Source organism: Dama dama, chromosome 2, assembly GCF_033118175.1.
Source record: "Dama dama isolate Ldn47 chromosome 2, ASM3311817v1, whole genome shotgun sequence".
Lineage (NCBI taxonomy): Eukaryota > Metazoa > Chordata > Mammalia > Artiodactyla > Cervidae > Dama > Dama dama.
In genome coordinates, this window is record NC_083682.1 from 8,952,516 (window position 1) to 8,971,104 (window position 18,589).

General features: G+C 46.3%; 1 protein-coding gene across 2 annotated transcripts; it reads right to left on the reverse strand.

Annotated features, from left to right (window-relative positions):
- Positions 1 to 3,634: 3,634 nt before the first annotated feature.
- On the reverse strand, positions 3,635 to 17,405 carry LOC133066038 (phospholipase A and acyltransferase 3-like). 2 transcript variants are annotated; one of them, XM_061156701.1, is made up of 4 exons: positions 17,353 to 17,405; positions 14,094 to 14,196; positions 8,707 to 8,987; positions 3,635 to 4,109 (listed from the first exon to the last, which is right to left on the reverse strand). In XM_061156701.1, the coding sequence occupies exons 1-4, from the start codon at positions 17,359 to 17,361 to the stop codon at positions 3,924 to 3,926; spliced, it is 579 nt and encodes a 192-aa protein (XP_061012684.1). In that variant the 5' UTR covers positions 17,362 to 17,405; the 3' UTR covers positions 3,635 to 3,923. The 2 variants fall into 2 exon arrangements, 1 of the variants encoding a protein (XP_061012684.1); XR_009695062.1 differs by lacking the exon at positions 3,635 to 4,109 and having other exon boundaries at positions 8,706 to 8,836; positions 17,353 to 17,387.
- Between the last annotated feature and the right edge of the window lie 1,184 nt (positions 17,406 to 18,589).

Below are 18,589 nucleotides of genomic sequence, written 5' to 3' on the forward strand. Positions count from 1 at the left end.
TTTTAGAATTATCATACTTTCCTACTGAGTTGCAACTTTTATCAGAATTGTTGTGGAGTATATTTTAAGATCAGCAACTAATTATCTGAGTTCCAGACACCAACTGGTTGCTCAACAAGTCACTTCGATTTTGACACTAACCACAGACCTCACAGCGTTAGTGCTCAGTACCCTAAGACTGCCCTCCTTCACCTTCAGATGCTGTTCACCACTTGCAAGTCCCAGGCCACATGTATTTCTGTCAATGGACTAAAAATCACAGGTTCCCACAACCCCTCTGATGGTTCAATCATTTGCTAGAGAAGCTCACAGAACTCAGGAAAGCACTTTAATTATGTTTACTGATTTATTATAATGGATACAACTCAGGAACCACTAAATGGAAGAGATGCATAGAGCAAGGTGTGGGGGCAGAGCTTGCAAGGAGCTTCCATGTCTTCTTGAGGCAGCCACTCTCCGGATACCTTGGTTTGTTCACCACCCAGGAAGTTCAAGTCTCTTCGCTGAACAGTTTTTATAGAACTTAATCTTTAGCACCCTCTCCCACGTTCCCTTCTTAGAGATCAGTAGCTGAAATTTCCAACCCTGTAATCACTGGGTCTTTCTGATGACCAGCCCCATCCTAAGGCTATCTTAGGGTCTAAGTCACCCGATTAGCACAAACTCAGGTTGATCAAAGGGGTTCCTTAGAAATAGCAAAAGACAAGCTTATCACCAAGGAAATTCTGAGGGTTTCAGGTGCTCTGGCCCAGAACCAAGGACAAAGACCAAGCGTATTTCTTATTATGTCATACTTTTTATCTTCTTACTGTCTAGTAATCATTTTTGCTTTAAAGCTTATATTATAGGATATGAAAATGCTATACAAACTCTTAGCTAATTAGTATTACTGATTAACCAATTTTTAGTTAGTACTTGCCTAGCATATCTTCTTTTAATTAAAAATAATTATGTAATTTATTGAAACAATTTTGAAAGTTTTATTTTATTCAAATTTTCAAGTTCAAATTTCAGAAATTTTTAAGATGTTTTATGTGAAAATTTTAATATACAAAAATACTAGGAAGACTAGTACAATGACTATTCATATACCCAGTGCATAGATTAAAAATTTATTTTTTGTCATATTTGCTTTATCTGCATCTATTTTTAAGCTTGATCATGTGCTTTATATAAAATTTCATGCCTATCACATTTAATAAAATTCATAATTTCTTAATATTGTAAAATACTCGTTCCATATTTAAATTTCCAGTTATTCCAGATTGCTTTCATATTCATTTTTCACACTTAATTGTTTTGCCTCCAACATGTTTTTCAGTCTAAGACAATTTATATATACCCTCAGTTTTTCTTCTTGATAACATTAACATTTTAAAGACATCAGATGAGTTGTCATGTAAAATGTCTATCATTTTAACCTATGTTTGTGTTCTTATATTCCCTGGATTAGTTTTCTAATCCAGTGTAATATTTGCTTTTACTTGGAAAGTTTGTCAAGTTTAATCCATTTATATTTATGGTCATTACTAATACATTTGAAATTAGTTCTTACATCTTATCTGGTTATTTCTACACACCACACTTTCTGTATTTTTATTTGTTTATTTTTAAATTTAACTGGGTGTTTTGATTTGCTTTCTTGTGTTTATTTTTCCTCATTCTTCTTTTTTACTACATAGTTAGTTTGGAGGTTTATAGTCTATGTGTCCACATCACATTCTGCCCCATGTAAGAGAAGGGGCTCTCAGATGCCTACCCTTTTATGTTTGGCCTGTGTCTCTTGGGTTTGGGGAGCTTGAGAGCTGACATGACATGTTACATCAATAGGGCTGAACCAAAAAAAAAAAAAAAAAACTACACCGGGAGAAAATTATTCTTATATCAACACTGGGGCATAAAAAAGCACAAGCTTATCCTAGGTCAGATATGGTCCAAGCAGGAGGGAGCTGGCAAGGAGCCATTTATAAGTTCTGTCCAGGATTCCACAGACAGATTGTCCCCATACAACCGGAGCTGATCAAGGAAACACTGGCAACTAGATGGAGGATGAGACTTGCCCTGTGGACTGAAGGACAAATTGGCCCCATTAGGGTGCTTCTGAGGAACCCACGAACGCTCTTTTCAGGAAAATGGTAACTTTGAACATCTGCCAAGTCCAGTGAGTGATGGCAACAAATCTGAAGGGTCCAACCCGGAATGGTCATACCTCTTTCCCTAACCCCTCCCCAGAGGCCTCAGCAGCACGCAGTTCAGATATAGGACCATCCACACCCACGCTCCATAAGGTCTCAGGCAGCCTTGTACCATGTGACCTGGCTCCACTGGGCAGAGCTGATTGGTCTAGTGGGACCACCTGACCCAATGGCAGTCAACCAATCAGTAGACAGCTCAGGGTGGTGAGTGAGCCAATCAGATTTTCTCTCAGGAGCTTGTGCTAAGAGCTCTTCTCAGGCCGGGATAGGGATGGAGCTGAGCAGATATGGGAAGAGAAGCCACAGGAGTGGGTGTGGGATCAGAGACTTGGGGGCTGTGACAAGCCCTAAGAGGAGAGGACGCAGGATCACTGCGGGGTGAAACTGATAAGGCAGAGAAAAGCTGCGGAGACCAGGGGAGGTTTTAAACAAGATTGGCCAGAGCATATACTTTTCATTATGGCTGTGGTTTGGTTTGGTTTGAGCCCCACTGGACATCTACGGACTCCAGCTGCTGACTCCTGGAAGCCGGCCTGGGTCTAGTTCCAGGTCAAGGGTCCTGGTTTCCCTTGGTTCGTGTTCTTGCATATCAGCCAGGTTTGTCTGTCTCTCTTGCTGCCCACCTGTACCTGCACAACTGGAAACACCCATTACTTAAGATAACCAGAGCTGGACTTTTTTTCCTGCAGGTAGAGAACACAGCCCACAAATAGAAAGTGAGAGAAAATCACCAAAGACCCAGAGCACAGCCTGGCATCAGCAGGAACAGAGCCTCACTGCAACCTCAACAGACTTCATGCCAGGCAGTTCTTGATGCATGTCCCCCAGTAAAATCCTCCCTTATTGGGTTTTGTTTTTATTATTGTAAGAAAAAATGAAATCCACAAACCAAACCAGAAACTGATAGCTTATGGTGTTTGGTGTCGAATTTGTGGTCTCCAAAGGAGAAGATTTAACTCCAGGACCAAAGATGCAGCCTCAGTCACTCAGAGCTTTGTGTAGCAAAGATTTTTATTTAACGTAAAAGGACAGAGTAATTTTCTGACATAGATATCAGAAGGGGGTAGAAAGAGTACCCACCTCACTAGTTTAAGCAGGGCATTATATACTTTTCAACTGGTTGCTGAGAATAGATAAAAAGAATACCTCAAGATTGAGAAAGTTTTATCCAGACCCTCTCCCACAGCATACATATTGAGATAACATTGACCCAAGATTAGTCTGGAAGAATGGGGTTTTAAGCACCCTGTCTCTGGGAGAGATGTGTTATTGCTATGTAAGCAGTGAGGAAACAGGTTCCCAGGCAACATTTGTTACAGTTATAATGACTAATATAGAGATATAGGGTCTGAGAAAAGCATACCCGTGAGTAAGATATATTATGCTTAAAAGGCCAGGTTTCAAATGAAATAGACTGTTGCATAATTAACACAGAGCTTTTATTTATTTATTTTTTTATTAGTTGGAGGCTAATTACTTCACAACATTTCAGTGGGTTATGTCATACATTGACATGAATCAGCCATGGAGTTACATGTATTCCCCATCCTGATCCCCCCTCCCACCACAGAGCTTTTAAAATAAGCATGTCCTTGAGCAAGATATATCATAGCTTACAGGACTACAAGGATATATCATAGCCTACAAGACTAAGGCAAAATAATATGAAAAAGAAAGAAAGTTTACTTCCTCCTTAAAGGGGCCTTGGACTCCCTATCAACCTGCCTGTTAACTCTTAAAACTGTCTAGCAAAACAAGACTCTCCTTAATGCATAATGTCACTGCTGACAAGACACTCCCTTCAGGCCATTGATTTTGCTTCTTGTTTCTTGAGAACGTGACTCTAGTCAATAGGAGCACTTCCAGTGCCAGGAGCACTTCCATGATGATAATTGCTGTGACAGCATCTCTGACCTGCGAGAGAGAGGAGGGTGAGTCAGACTCTGTGTCAGTAAGCTGAGTACAGACTATACATTCAACAAGGATGTCCAGCTCAGGGAGCTTCATGTGCTTCATAGCCTCCTTGACAAACTCAGGAGTCAACAAATATTGGCAGGGAAACGCAGAGAGGAGGGCAGCATGAGGAAGGAATTTGTGAATGAGGCAGCTGGCCAATGACATACACAGGCCTGTAGAGGGAAATTCCCTTCAGCCTGCAAGTTTTTTAAAGCAGACAGATCCCCACAGGGTGACTGTGGAAAGGACAGGGAGATGAAGCCAGATGGTTGAAATCCTGGCTGATCAACAGGGAGCTCTTGAGGTACATATAAAATTGAAGAGGAATTGCTATTGAATCCTCAATGAACTCTGACCTGGGTCCTGGCAGAGCCCTCACTTGTCTTCATCTTTGCTGCATCCCCAGAGCCCAGACCTGCCAAGTGCCAAGTGCTCTTTGCACGTTCTTCAATAAATGACTCAACTATGAAGAAGAGTGGTGATGTTATACTTTAAATTATTAAGATATCTTACTTATATTGCTTGTGCTAGAAAAGAAACCCTGCAAAAGTAAGAGTAAGTTTCAGGGTAAAAACAGAACATGTATCAAATTTCACTCCTTCCTGAACTCCAAATAAAAATAAAGTAAGACATTAGTTTTCAGGCATAATTCCTCTAGGACTCAGAGAACACTAAGGGCTAAGGAAGCTGTGGAAAAAGCTGAATATTAATCCTAAATACAGTATGTCCCCTACGTACTAACCTGGTCAGTTCTGAGAGCACGTTCTTAAGTCCAATTTGTTCGTAAGTTCAACCAAGTTAGCTTAGGTACCCAAGTAACACAATGAACTATACAGTACTGTACTGTAAAAGATATATAATACTTTTCACACAAAAAACACATAAAAACAAAGAATAAAGAACACATTTTTAAAAACTTCAACTTAAATTCTTTATCATCACACTCAAAAATACTTATTGAAAGTGAAAGCCTTAGCTGTTCCTTTGTGTCTGATTCTTTGCGACCTCATGGACTGTAGCCCGCCAGGCTTCTCTGTCCATGGAATTCTTCAGGCAAGAATACAGGAGTAGATTGCCACTCCCTTCTCAAGGGAGACTTCCTAACCCAGAGATTGAACCCCAGTCTCCTGCATTGAATGCAGATTCTTTACCATCTGAGCCATCCTTTTAACAGGGTTCTCATACATTTAAAAATAAAAGATGTATTCATTTATTTTTGACTGCACTGGGTCTTCATTGCTGTGTTCAGACTTTCTCGAGTTGCAGGAAGTGGGGGCTCCTCTTTGTTGCGGAGCATAGGTTCTAGAACTTGGGCTCAGTAGTTGTGAGGTAACAAGGGCTCAGTTACCTCACCTCAGGTGGGATCCTCCTGGACCAGGGATCGAACCTGTGTCCCCTGCATTGGCAGGTGAATTCCTTACCACTGAAACCACCAGGGATGTCCCACTCATATATCTTTAATCTTACAGTATAGTACTTTGAAAAGTACAGTAGTAAAGAACAACACTGGTGTTGTTGGGGCTGGTGTCATGAGAACAGGCGAGAAGCGCTATTGACTGGAGGAGGGAGGGGGGTGGGCGATGGTAGAACTGAAGGATCGTCAGCAATAGGAGACAGAAGGCAAGCTTCAGTGTCTCTCATTCCGGACTTTGCTGGAACACAAGTTTGCATCTTTGAACGTTCAAAACTTGAATGTTTATATGTAGGGGGCTTACTGTGTACACCAAAATCCCCGAAAAAGATCACATATTGACATCACCAGGTACTTCTGGAAGTGGGTGAAAGAGAGAGACTGAGGCTCCTCCCTAACCACAATGAAAATCAGAAGATTTGGGGGTCTGAAAACAGAAGCACATGTGAGGGTGTGGATATCATACCTCCAAAAAGGAATTGAGAGGCCATAAATATGGTAAACGGAGACTCTTGGCCTTCCCATCCCCTCTACTCCCAGCACTTTACCCTCTACATAAGAGTCAGGAAAACTTTTCTGGGGAATCTGACTGACCCAAGTGGAAACAATGAAAGGTACCAATATGAAGGTTCCCAGTTTACTCTGAAGTGAAACTCAAAGTCAACACCTCACTGCCCCCTCTGAGCTCACTCCACAAGCCCCCTACTCTTAATCACGAGCGCACAATCCAGATGTACCAGACATCTAGCAGGACCTCGGAAATAGAAGACAGAGAGCAAAACAAAAAGGAAAAGGCAATCTGGAGAAAGAAAAGATAACATCTTTTTAAAAGATGTCTTTAGAGAATAGAATGTATACAGTAAAGAAGAGGGACTTCCTGGTGGCTCAAGGTAAAGAATCTACCTGGCAATTCAGGATCCCGAGGTTGGGAAGATCCCCTGGAGAAGGCACTCCAGTATTCTTGCCTGGGAAATCTCAGAGGCACCTGGTGGGCTATGGCCCATGGGGCTGCAAAAATCAAATATGACTTAGTGACTAAACAACAACAACAACCATAAAGAAGAACACGGTGCTATTAAAAATAACAGAATGTTGAGAGAATAAAAGCAATTCTCAGAGAATAAAAATATGATGGAAATTACAAAATCAATTGACATTTTAGAGATAAAGTTGGGGAAATCTCTCAGAAGGAACAGTAGAAAAGATGAAGCTATAGAAAATAGCTTCCAAAGGTAAAAATGAAGGAATAATCCAGTCAGTATAACATTTGAATAATAAACTTTCCAAAAAGAGGGACCAGAGGAAACTCAGAGGAGGGGAAGCAAGAGAGAAATAACTCATGGAAATTTACTAGGACCAAAGGATATATGTTTTCAGATTGAAATGGTGCCTTGAGGATAAAAGCAGATCTATGCAAGGCACATTAGTGTGAGATCTTAGAACACCGGGTAAAGACAAGACATCACATCTTCTAGAGCAGGAGAGAAAAACAGGAAACCGAGAAAAGATCAGGAATCAGAATTACTTTAGATTTCATCATAGGAGTGCTGGAAGCAAGAAGACAAGGGAAGAATGCCTTCAAAAATCTTAAAGTAAAACAATTTCTAACCTAGAATTATACACCTCTGTGCTTAGTTGCTCAGTTGTGTCCGACTGTTTGTGACCCTATGGACCATAGCCCACCAGGCTCCTCTGTCCATGGAGAATCTCCAAGCAAGAATACTAGAGTGGGTTGCCATGCCCTCCTCCTCCAGGGGATCTTCCCAACCCAGGGACTGAACCCAGGTTTCCCACATTGCAGGCAGATTCTTTACTGTCTGAGCCACTAGGGAAGCCAAGAGTACTGCAGTAGGTAGTCTATCCCTTTTCCAGGGATCTTCCTGACCCAGGAATCAAACCAGGGTCTCCTGCATTTCAGGAGGATTCTTTACCAGTTGAGCTACCAGGGAAGCCCTGGAATTCTATACCTATACAGACTATTAAATCAAGTGGGAGGGTAAATTGAAAAATAATTCAGACATACAGGATCTCAAACAAATTCTCTGTCCATGCATCCTTTGTCAGGAAGCTGCTGAAGGAGTTTCCACCATGAGAAATGTGTAAACCAAGACAGGGCTTCCCAGGTGACTCATTGGTAAAGAACTGACCTGCCAAATCAGGAGACATGGGTTTGGTCCCTGGATTGGGAAGATCCTCTGGAGAAGGAAATGGAACCCCCTCCAGTATTCTTGCCTGGGAAATCCCATGGGCAGAGGAACCTGGCGGGCTAAAGTCCATGGTGTCAGAAAAGAGTCGGACACAATTTAGCCATTCAACAATAACAACAAACCAAGAAAGAGGACATGAGATATGGAAGGTGGTGCTCTGGTGCAGGAGATAATAGAGGGAAGTCTTTCTAGAATAACAGCAAGAGGAGCTCCCAGGACAATAACTGTACCCTGTGTAAAGAGTAACTGGTAGGCAGAAAAATAGCCCCCAACGATGTCTAGGTCTTAACTCCATAATATGTCCTCATTCCTAATACTTGTAAATACATTATGCTACATGGAGAGAGACAATTAAGATTGCAGATAGAATTAAGGTTGCTAATCAATTTACCTTAGAATAGGAAGATTATTCTGGATTTCCAGGTAAGCCCAATGTAATGACAAAGTTTCTGATGGAAGGGGGAAGGATTAGAGTCAGTATCATAGTGATGCAATGGGAGAGCGACTCAACCAGCCATTTCTAACTTTGAAGAGGACCTTTCCTCTTCACAAGCCAAGGAATGCAGGCAGCCTCTTGAAGCTGGGAAAGACTAGAAAACAGGTTCTCTGTGAGAGCCTCTAGAAAATAACACAGCCTTGCTGACACCTTGATTTTAGGCCAGTGAGACCTGTGTCAGACTTCCGACCTCCAGAACTATAAGACAGTACATTTGTGTTGTGTTAAGCCACTGAATTTCTGGCCGTTTGTTACAGCAGCCACGGAAACTCATAGAGCAACCAATTCAAGTTAGAGCCTGGCATGTAGAGTTAACTGTGTCACCATTATCCTATATATCTTAAGGCAACTTCTGGGGGATGTGGCCAACCTGAGTAAGAGAAACAGCAGAGAAATAAGAAACTAAGAGACCGTGGAGCTAGGGGCACAGTGAGGACCCACCTGGTCGCTGCAGGGGACCCCGTAGCGCAGCTCATTGATGAAATGCTTGTGGTAATTGCTGATCAAACTGCGGCAGAACTCCTGGTCCACCAGCTCCTCCACCAGCTCCTCTGGCGGCTGGACGGTTTTCCTGGGAGGGAAAGGGTTGTACTTGTCATCGTGCTTGTTGTTGACCCTGTACGTATCTCCCCCAACTACGGCACACAGCCGCTCCTTCTTCACGAAGGCCTTGTCAACCACGGCAGACATGATACTGGCCCCATCAGCTCCTGGGATTTTTCCTGTGGATTCAGGATAGGGACCATGATTGGTCCTGGGCCGGCCCCCAGCCTAGCATCCCCACATCCACAAGGGGGTGAGCAGATGAGTCAGGGTCAGAGCTGTGTGGCTTTGGATAAGACCCTTGTGGTCTCTGGTCCCTGGTTTTCTTATCTGAAATAAGGAGGAGTAAAATCCTATGACTTGCTGTGATTTTTTTTAATGTAGAGAAACTGGCCCTGTACACCCTGTGACACTTCAGTGGGCTTCTTGATTGTGCAGTATGGGCCCTGAGCACACCCACCTCCCTGGGGGAATAGAGTGTGAATTTTTTGTGATCCTGCCAAGGCTCCACTTCCCCGACACACACAAAGCTGGTGATTGCAGAAAAGTTGAATGGATTTGCAGAAGGGGACTCCATCCTTCTGGGAACAAAGGGACCAAAACCCCACAGCTGCTCCCAAAGCAGTGACACCAGGGAGGTCAAGGAGGGGTACATTCACAGAGTCCTGGTCGATGCCGAGGGGCTGGAGGTGCAACAGATTTCCAGAAGTGAAACTGCCTTGAAGAAAGGGATTTGGGGCCAATACAGGAGCCAGGATGGTGTGGAGTGAAATTGGTGCCCACACAGAGATCCCTCTTGAGGTCACCAGCTTATATCATGTAGGGAGGGTATGATGACTGAAAACTGGGCTTGCACTAAAGAGGTGGACCACAGGGAACATGACAGAGGATACTTGTGTCCCTCAGACAGCCTCTGTGGCCCTGCCATGATCAGGAACCCACAGTTCTCTCCCAGGAGGGGAAGCATCCCATTACACGGGTCATGACCCATCTTGCACTGTGACGCCAGGTGACAGCAACAAGCAGTGGCCAGAGGGTCTGATCAGTGTTCTGCTCAGCTTTCCAAAGAGGACTGAACCCCTCTGCCCTGAGAACAACTCTGAGGTTTAGAAAATCAAGGAATTCAGATTTCCTCCTAGTAGGGCAGGAGGTGTCTAACGAATTCAGTGAGGTAAATAGAGATGATGCTGTTTTTGAGCCCTGAGTCTATTGAAAGGGTCAGCGTGGGGACTGAATCAGGGGAGCTCCAGAGGCCCATCCACCTTCAGCCCGTTGTCGGGCAGGTAGGGGCCTGGGACTGGGGAGAGGCAAGCTAGGTGCCTAGGGCACAGGATTTCAGGAGGTCCAGCTCCAGAGGTGCAAGTTCAGAGTCAACACCCAACAGTGAGGGCTTCCTTACACTCCACACGCTGGGTGCCTCCCTGGTGAGAGTGCGCACAGGCTCAGAGGCAGAAGCAGTGGGTGCTGATTCTGGTCCCATCACTGCACGGACTTGACCTGCCCCTTACCTTAGCTGAGCCAACGCTGGAATCCACAAATACAAGCTAAGGTGGATTCATGAACACACATCACTTTAGGAATTTAAGGCTCCTTTTAAAAGAATTATTTTTCTGTTTAAAGTTAGTCGTGAGAGACTATTTTCTTGGGCTCCAAAATCACTGTGGATGGTGACTGCAGCCATGAAATTAAAAGACAGTTAGTTGCTCTTTGGAAGAAAAGGTATGACAAACCTAGGCAGCATATGAAAAAGCAGAGACATTACTTTAGTGACAAAGGTCCATGTAGTCATGTGTGGATGTGAGAGCTGGACAATAAAAAAGGCTGAGTGCCAAAGAATTGATGCTTTTGCACTGTGGTGTTGGAGAAGACTCTTGATTGTTCCTTGGACTGCAAGGAGATGAAACCAGTCAATCCTAAAGGAAATCAATCCTGAATATTCAGTGGAAGGACTGATGTTGAAGCTGAAGCTCCAACATTTTGGCCACCTGGCTCAAAGATCTGACTCATTGGAAAAGACCCTGATGCTGGGAAAGACTGAAGGCAGAAGGGGATGACAGAGGAGGAGATGGATGGATGGTATCACTGACTCAGTGGACATGAGTTTGAGCAAACTCCGGGAGATGGTGAAGGACAGGGAAACCTGGTATGCTGCAGTCCATGGGGTCACAATGAGTTGGACATGACTGAGCAACTGAACAACATTAAAGAAAATACCAGTTCAACAGTTGGAGAAAGGGTGCATGAATATGGCAAATAATCCATGACTGATATTTGGGGAACCTCAGACTTAACAGCGGAGCATCAGGTTTAAAGGCAGGAAATAGAGTCAGAGACAGGGTTTGAGTCCCACCTCTGCGACTTTCTGCTATATGACTGTGGACAAGTTGCTTAACTTCTCTGAGTCCCCAGTTCCTTGTGGAACAGGTCCAATAAGTTCCACCTGTGCCTACAGTGGTGGACGGGGAGCTGCAAGGATTTAAGAAACTGATTAGGTAAGCTGCCTCCCACAGTGCCTGGCATAGGGTTAGTGCCCAGCAGTTTTCGCTCTCATTAGTACTGGGTTGTTCTAAGTTTCCATCCGGCTCTAACTTCCACCATTTTCTCAGGAGTATGAGGTCAGTCTCCCTTGCCTCACCGATTTCACAAGATTCCTGTGAAGCTCCAATGAGAGGATGCAGATAGAAGCATCTTTTCCCTTTAAGGAGCATCGTGCACCCAGTGATGGGTGTCACACTGTCCACCCAGGTCCCTGTCATGCCTTCCCTGTCTCTTGTCCAGCAGTAACACCCACTCAGCACAGTCAGTCAATACTGAGGCCCTACTATGAGCCCGGCCTTGTCCAAGGTGCTGAAGGGGAACATGCACTAGACAGCCCACCTGCCATCAACTAGTTTATGCTCTGGTAAAAGGACACTGACAGTGACAAATAGAAAAAATAAAATACTTTTAGGTTTTGAAAAGGCTATGGGGAAGATTAAGTGAAGTCACACAGGAGAGGATGCCCATGGGAGGCTGCCCTTGCTCAGACTGGGGAGGGCTGCACCCAGGAATGGCCATTTGAGTTGAGACTTGAATGATGAAAGGGAGCCAGGTGTGCGAAGAGCCAGGAAAGAGCATCACAAGCAAAAGGGAGAGCAAAAGCAAGGACCTCAGGAAGGAAGGCTGCAAGGAGGCCAGTGAGGTCTGGAGACCCAAGAGGAGAGAAGGAGAGGAAGATCAATAGGCAGCCTCGGCCAGACCATGCCAGGCTCAGAGGCCACAGCACAGATTTGAAACTTTTTCTATACGTGATGGAAATGCCAGTCGACATTTTAAGGAGTGGAGGGACATAGTCAGATTTATATTTTAGAATGATCATGCTGGCTGCCCAGTGAAGGAAGGACTGACAATCCGTGGACAAGACAGAGAGAAACCAAGCAGAAGTGCGGTAGCATCAGGTGAGAGAGCATGGTATCTTACCCCATGCACATCGGTGGAGATGCTGAGAAGTGATCAGATTGTGGGTCTGTTTTGGAGATAAAGCCAATAGGATTTCCTGATGGTTTAGATATAGGGTGAAAAGGATCAAGGATGATGTGTAGATTTTTGGTCTAAGCAACTGAATGGTGTTGTCGTCTGGAGCCCTCCATTGAGGTTGTCAAGTGCAACATGCCAGTTAGACACCTAAGGGAAGATGCCAAGTATTCAAAATGTTATACAAGTCTGAAGGTGAGCAGGATCAAGCCTAAGTTAAGGTTGGGGTTTTAGGGAGACATCGACAAATAGAAGGTATTAGAATCCAGGGGATAGGTGAGGGAGGAGTAAAAATGAGAGATATGGGAGAGGAGGAGGGACCCACCCCACCCCCTCCCACAGGAGGTCACATGGAAGCGCCTAGAGGGAAAGGAAGAAAGGCAGTGCTAGGGGAAGCATCGAAAGAGGTCACTCGTGCTAAATGCTGCAGAGAAGCAAGGAGGCTGGAACCAGGATCCTGATGAAGCCTTGATGAGAGCTGCTCCAGGAGGGGCGTAAATGCCCTCTGGTGGAACCGAAGAGAGGATGGGAAGTAAGGAGCCAGCAATGGGCATGGCAGACAAGAGATCTACCCCATGGGAAGTTAGTTAGAGAGAATGTGTGGTCAAGGGGGTCTTTGTTTAACAGTGGGAGATATTCCAGTGGGTTCAAAGCCAAGAGGAATAACAGAGAAGGCAGGGGGGAATTTGAGGGCAAAATGCTTATGAAAGTAAGAGGAGGAGTCCAGGGCCTTTGTCCAACCCAGGGGCTGGCTTTATAAATAAGGGCAAAGGCAGATTCTGTATATGTGGAGATTGGTGGTTTGGTTGATCAGGGGCGGGGACGGTGACATCCACCCTGGTTACTTTGATTTCTCTGTAAATACAGCATGAGCTTGCTGATTTTGTTACCATCCTAGGTCATCAGAAGATACACCCAAGCATGTCCACAGCAGCTGCACGCAGAGCAGCCTACAGCTGGAAGCATCCAATGCCAATCAGCAGAAGAGGGGATAACAAATGGGATTCCCATCGTCCGAGCATACACAGCAATGGAGAAGTAAGAACAGTACGGGTGATTTCATGGGGCCAGTGAAAGAGCCAAACACAAGAGTTGCCCTGAAGTTCTAGAACAGGCAAACAAAAGCAGGAGGACCTAGAGGAGTGGCTGCCTCTCAGCAGGGAGAGAGGGTCCTGAAGATGCACGAGGAGCTTTTAAGGGCCGTGGAAATGTTCTAGGCCTTGATCTGTTCATCATCACTTGGATAGATACTTTTAAAATAATTCATTGACTGTACACTACAATATATATGCACTTGACTGCATTTAGGTTGGTCCTCAGTTAAATAATTTAGGAAAAGGGAGTGGGGAATCCTCACAATTCCCCAAGTTAAGAATTCTCAGCCTGACTTCACAAATGAGGAAACCGAGGGTTGAGAGTGAAACTGGATCCATAGTCAGTCCGCTGCCCAAAGACCTATACTCTTTGCAGATGATTTGCTTAATTAAAATTCAACTTAAAAGTTGAATGTGTTTTATACAAGGTCATAATATATAAAATGCATTACAGTAGAACTGCCCCCTTGGAATCCCACCTCAATCTGTCTTCATACCCCTTGGGTTCCAAGGAGTAGAGTTTGAAAACTATGGTCCCACACCAAAATGTCTTTTGTAGCCCTCAGGAACCAACTGCCAGTTGGAGAGCAAGAAGAATGTTGGGGTCCCCAGTTACCCACAGCTCCCCATCCCCTCTGCTTCCAGCCTTAGCACGGTGGAGGCGCTGGGTGCCCTTACTTGGGGGTGCCACGTGGACCACATATCCATTGCCAACGTAGACAGCCCAGTGGCTGTAGCAGCAGCGAAATATCTCAATCAAGTCTCCAGGCTGGGGTTTGGGCTGTAAAACCAAGAAGAAGTCTGTTAGAGGTGAGCAGGGAGCTGGGAACCAGGGGTGGAGCTCAGCCCAGAGGGAGCAGCTCAGCGGCCTTCATCTCACAGCTCTCCAGGACGTCCTCCCGAGCCCGCCGGGCCATGCCGGTGCCCGGCCCACTTCACATGTCTGCCAGGGCTTATGGGCCTGCCCACCTGTCATGACTACTTGCAAAGTGCACACCTCGCTGGGACTTCTACCTGATTGTTACTCTCAGAGCCTGGCGAAGGGTGGTGGCAGCCTCTGGCAGTAATGGGCCCCTCGCTGCTCATCCTGAGGGTAAGAGCGCTGCATGCGTGTGTGACAAGCGACGGAACACTCTCCTCTGCACCGTGCTCTCTCCTCTCCTTCTGACACCGGATTGTGGGTCTCCCACACTAAGCAATTCAATCCTGGGTGCACACTGACTGGGCGTCCCACAGTTGAACTCAGTTCTGACACTGATGGCCCAAAGTCAGCCCAGACCCCACAGGTTTAGTCCCAGGAGACTGAGCTTCGGATGCCAGGTGCAAGTTGCAGGTTGTTACCTGTGCTCTGAACAACTGGCTGTAAATTGATGGTTCCCACAGCCCCTTTCCTTGGGTTCAGTGGTTTGCCAGAACAGCTCATAGAACTCAGGGAAACAGTTTACTTGCTAGATGACCAGTTTACTAGAAAATATGCAACTCAGGAATGCAGAGGGCAAGCTGTGGGGCAGGGGGGTATTCAGAGCATCCCTGACCCCTCTGGGGACCACTGCTCTCCAGGACCTTCATGCTCTTAGCGACACCCCATGTTAGGAGTTTTGTGGAGGCTTTATCATGTAGGCTCGGTTGATGAGATCATTGCCTACTGGTGATTAATGCTACTTCCAGCTCTTTGGTCACCTGGTTGGTTGAAAGGGGCTTCTTCTGAATGATGAAACGCATTCCTCTCTCCCCCACTGCTCAGGAAATTACTCGGATTTTAGAAGCTCTGTGGTAGGAACCTGGGACCAGGACTAAATAGACATTTCCCATTACATCACAGTGCGCGTGTGTGGGAGTGAGGGTGTGTGTGTGTGTGTGTGCAGGGGAAGGTGGGAAGGATGCTGAAACGCTCCTCAGACCCCCGCTCTGTGATGGGAGCAGTGGCCAGAGCCTGAGAGCACTCAGGAGAGCTTCAAGATCACTGTCACTCAGTGTACTGAGGTCCCAGTACCAGACACTGTGCTAAGTGCTGGAGGTGGGGGCACTCTGATCTGGACTTCCCTCGTCCAAACCAACCGTGAATCTCTTTGGGACACCTGGAGACAGAGCCCCTTAGAGGTTGTTTGAGCCCTCTGTCCTTTCCTGCTCACCCCTTGCTGTTTGGGGAGAGACCCACAGGGGTCTGTCCACATCCCACCTCCAAACTCTGGCCTGACTGAGAGATTTCAGCAAAGATGAGTAGGGAGTGTGGACTCCCCTGGGATAGCAATGATGGGCAGTGGGAATAGCCCATCACCACTCTACAGTGGCTGTGAAGCAGGGGCAAGGGCAGTTCATTTCTATTTATAGAAGCCCCAAAACTGCCAAGAAGCATCCCATGAGGCAGGAAAAATATCTTTTTTTGCTGGATTTTACAGACCAATCATGCTGTCTTATTGCAGTAACTATAATTTATCTTCCTAGAAGTCACCCAGACCTTAACGAGAACCGATTTCAGAACACTGGACAATGGTCACAATTTAGGAATCTCATTTGTTTTCCAGAATAGGAGAAAAAAAAATGTATATTAATTGTTGGGTGAGAGTTAGGAGGTTGCCAGGGATCCCCAATGGAGAAGGAAATGGCAACTCATTCCAGTATTTTTGCCTGGAGAATCCTATGGACAGAGGAGTCTGGCAGGCTACTGCTCATGGGGCTGCAAAGAGTCAGACATGACTGAGCAACTGAACACAGGGGTCCCCAAAGGGGAATTTAACTGGGCTTTTCCATGAATGACCCAGGACGTACAGGCAAGGCAGAGACCCAGCCCTCAAGGAGCTTATGGACTAGAAAAAGAGACATTTAGAACTTGAGTAATATGGGGTCAAGTAGTCAGCAGCAGTAGGTACACAGACTCAAGGAGTTCACTGTGTCCCAGGCAAATACCAATGAAAGGAGAACCATACAGAGAAACAAGCTTGCTAATATATATCTATATATACCCAGCAGCAAACTTATCTACAGAGAAACTTGGACTCATCTCACCTTCCCTTTCTTTCTCAAGTTCATGTCCAACTAAAAAGGCTGACCCTGAAAGCTTTCCCTGAATTCACTGCCTCCTCATCTCCTGTCCTCTGACTTGGTCCAGGGCAGCCCCGTCCCTGCATCCGTGACTCCCTCTGACCCCTGAACCCCCCACCCCGACCCCACTTCTTGTTTCCATCTGGAAAACATATAGATGGACTGTTCACTCCATCCCTAGGTAATCCCAGATGTCTCAGACCACAGCCAGGGTACTGGCAACAGCAGACAGCGAAAAGGCGGAACATCAGCTGTGTCTCTACTTGGAAAGGAAATGGGGCAGGAAGCAGGCACGGAGTAGCTCAGAGCGAGGCTTGATGCCGCCTTTTTTGAGAAATATGGCACCTCTTCCCAGAATTGGTTGGTTTTCAGTAATGGCAGGAATCTGGCTTGTTCCTTTCCAGCTGCACACTAGGAAAGGAGCCTGCCCCCCCTCCCCCCGCCCCGTCCCCGCACCTAAACTTCTCTCATTCAGAAACACTGGCTGCTGGGGAGAGAGTGTTTCAGGAACAGAACGTGAAATGCAAGTGCATTCTCTGCAGCAGGACCGATGCCTCGGGTGATGGAGGAGGCGGAGGAGGTGGGATGCACTCATCTCCCTTGTCCCAGGGTTGCCCCTCCGCTGCCACCCCAGCTTCCTCCCCATGGACCCCAGAACGCCCACCACTCCTCTCCATGGCAGTCCCTACCCCTCACTGCACTGGGTGTGGACAGGACGCCCACTCTGCCCAAAGACCTCGCAGTTCCAGCAGGAAAAGGGAGTTTTAAACAACCAATATATTTTCCTATGAAAGCCTTCTCCAGGCAGGCTCTGGGAAGAGCAAGACCCAGCCTTTACAGGAAGGGAGTTGCCCTCTCATTTAGAGTCAGTGGTGGGGAGTTTCAGGGGACTTACCGATGCCATCGCATGCCAGAGCAGTAGTGTGATTTTGCCGCTCTCACACCAGTTTTTATGTCAAAGCTGAGTTTCGCTTTCGCTTTTCTTCTCTTCTTAAAAACTACAAAGCTGTAAACTTTTTTTTTTTTTTTTTTAGGGAGACTATGATTTGCTTTCGGAGAGGGCAATGGCAGCCCACTCCAGTACTCTTGCCTGGAAAATCCCATGGATGGAGGAGCCTGGTGGGCTGCAGTCCATGGGGTCGCGAAATGTCGGAAACGACTGAGGTACTTCACTTTCACTTTTCACTTTCTTGCATTGGAGAAGGAGATGGCAACCCACACCAGTGTTCTTGCCTGGAAAATCCCAGGGGTCGGGGAGCCTGGTGGGCTGCTGTCTATGGGCGTCACACAGAGTCGGACACAGCTGAAGCGACTTAGCAGCAGGATTTGCTTTAAGTGGAAAGGTCCATGATTACCTACCTCAAAACATAAAATTGTCGGGACTTTAAAGCCCCTTGGAAGTAGAGTAGGAGGCCAGTGCTATCATCTGGCCTTGTTTGAGAAACCCAAGGTCTCTTCCAACAAAATCTCGGACGACTGTTCCTACTCCAGGAAGAGGGGCATTTAGAGGCTCAGAGGTGCCAACCCCCTAGTACACCTTCCAGGCCATTGTAACGACTCTAGGAAATACTGGGTCAGAAGCCATGGGGTGGGCCAGATGGCGTGTTGCACTCCACGGGGCAAGCCTTCAGGAGGTGGGTGCCTCGTGGCATGTGGGACCCAGGACCTCGATGCCCCTGTAGGATGCGTTTGGCTGCAAGAAGCAGAACTTAACTAAAACAGGTTTTGACAGCCTGGACAGTCACTGACTCTGTAACAGGTAGCCAGAGGCCGGTGACTCAGATCCATTTCAGTAGCTCATCGAGGCCACTAAGGACCTAGGCTTTTCCATCATGCTGGTGCTGTGTCCCCAGTGACACCCTGCCCGGTCACCATGGCTGCAGCAGCCTCAAGGGGCACATTTTCTCCTGGTGATGTCCAAATGCACTAAAGGAAGGTATTTCTCATCACTTGTCTTTTTTATTTTCTCCTCCAGGGAATACAGTCTTTCCTATAACCCCCTGGCTGGCCTGCTCTCCCTCTTCACTGGCCAGAACTGTCAAGCTTCCCCTTCCAAACCAATCATGGGCAAAGAGAAAGGGGCTTCCCCAGCAGCTTCAGACCACTCACGGTGCGTGGACTGGAGCCGGAGG

Bases quoted from the DNA above. Each gene is read 5' to 3' on its own strand.
- LOC133066038 (XM_061156701.1), bottom strand. The intron at 8,988-14,093 runs GTAAGGGCACCC...CTGAATCCACAG, and splicing joins GGTCCACGTGGCACCCCCAA to GAAAAATCCCAGGAGCTGAT. The intron at 4,110-8,706 runs GTGGGTCCTCAC...TCTCTCTCGCAG, and splicing joins GGGTCCCCTGCAGCGACCAG to GTCAGAGATGCTGTCACAGC.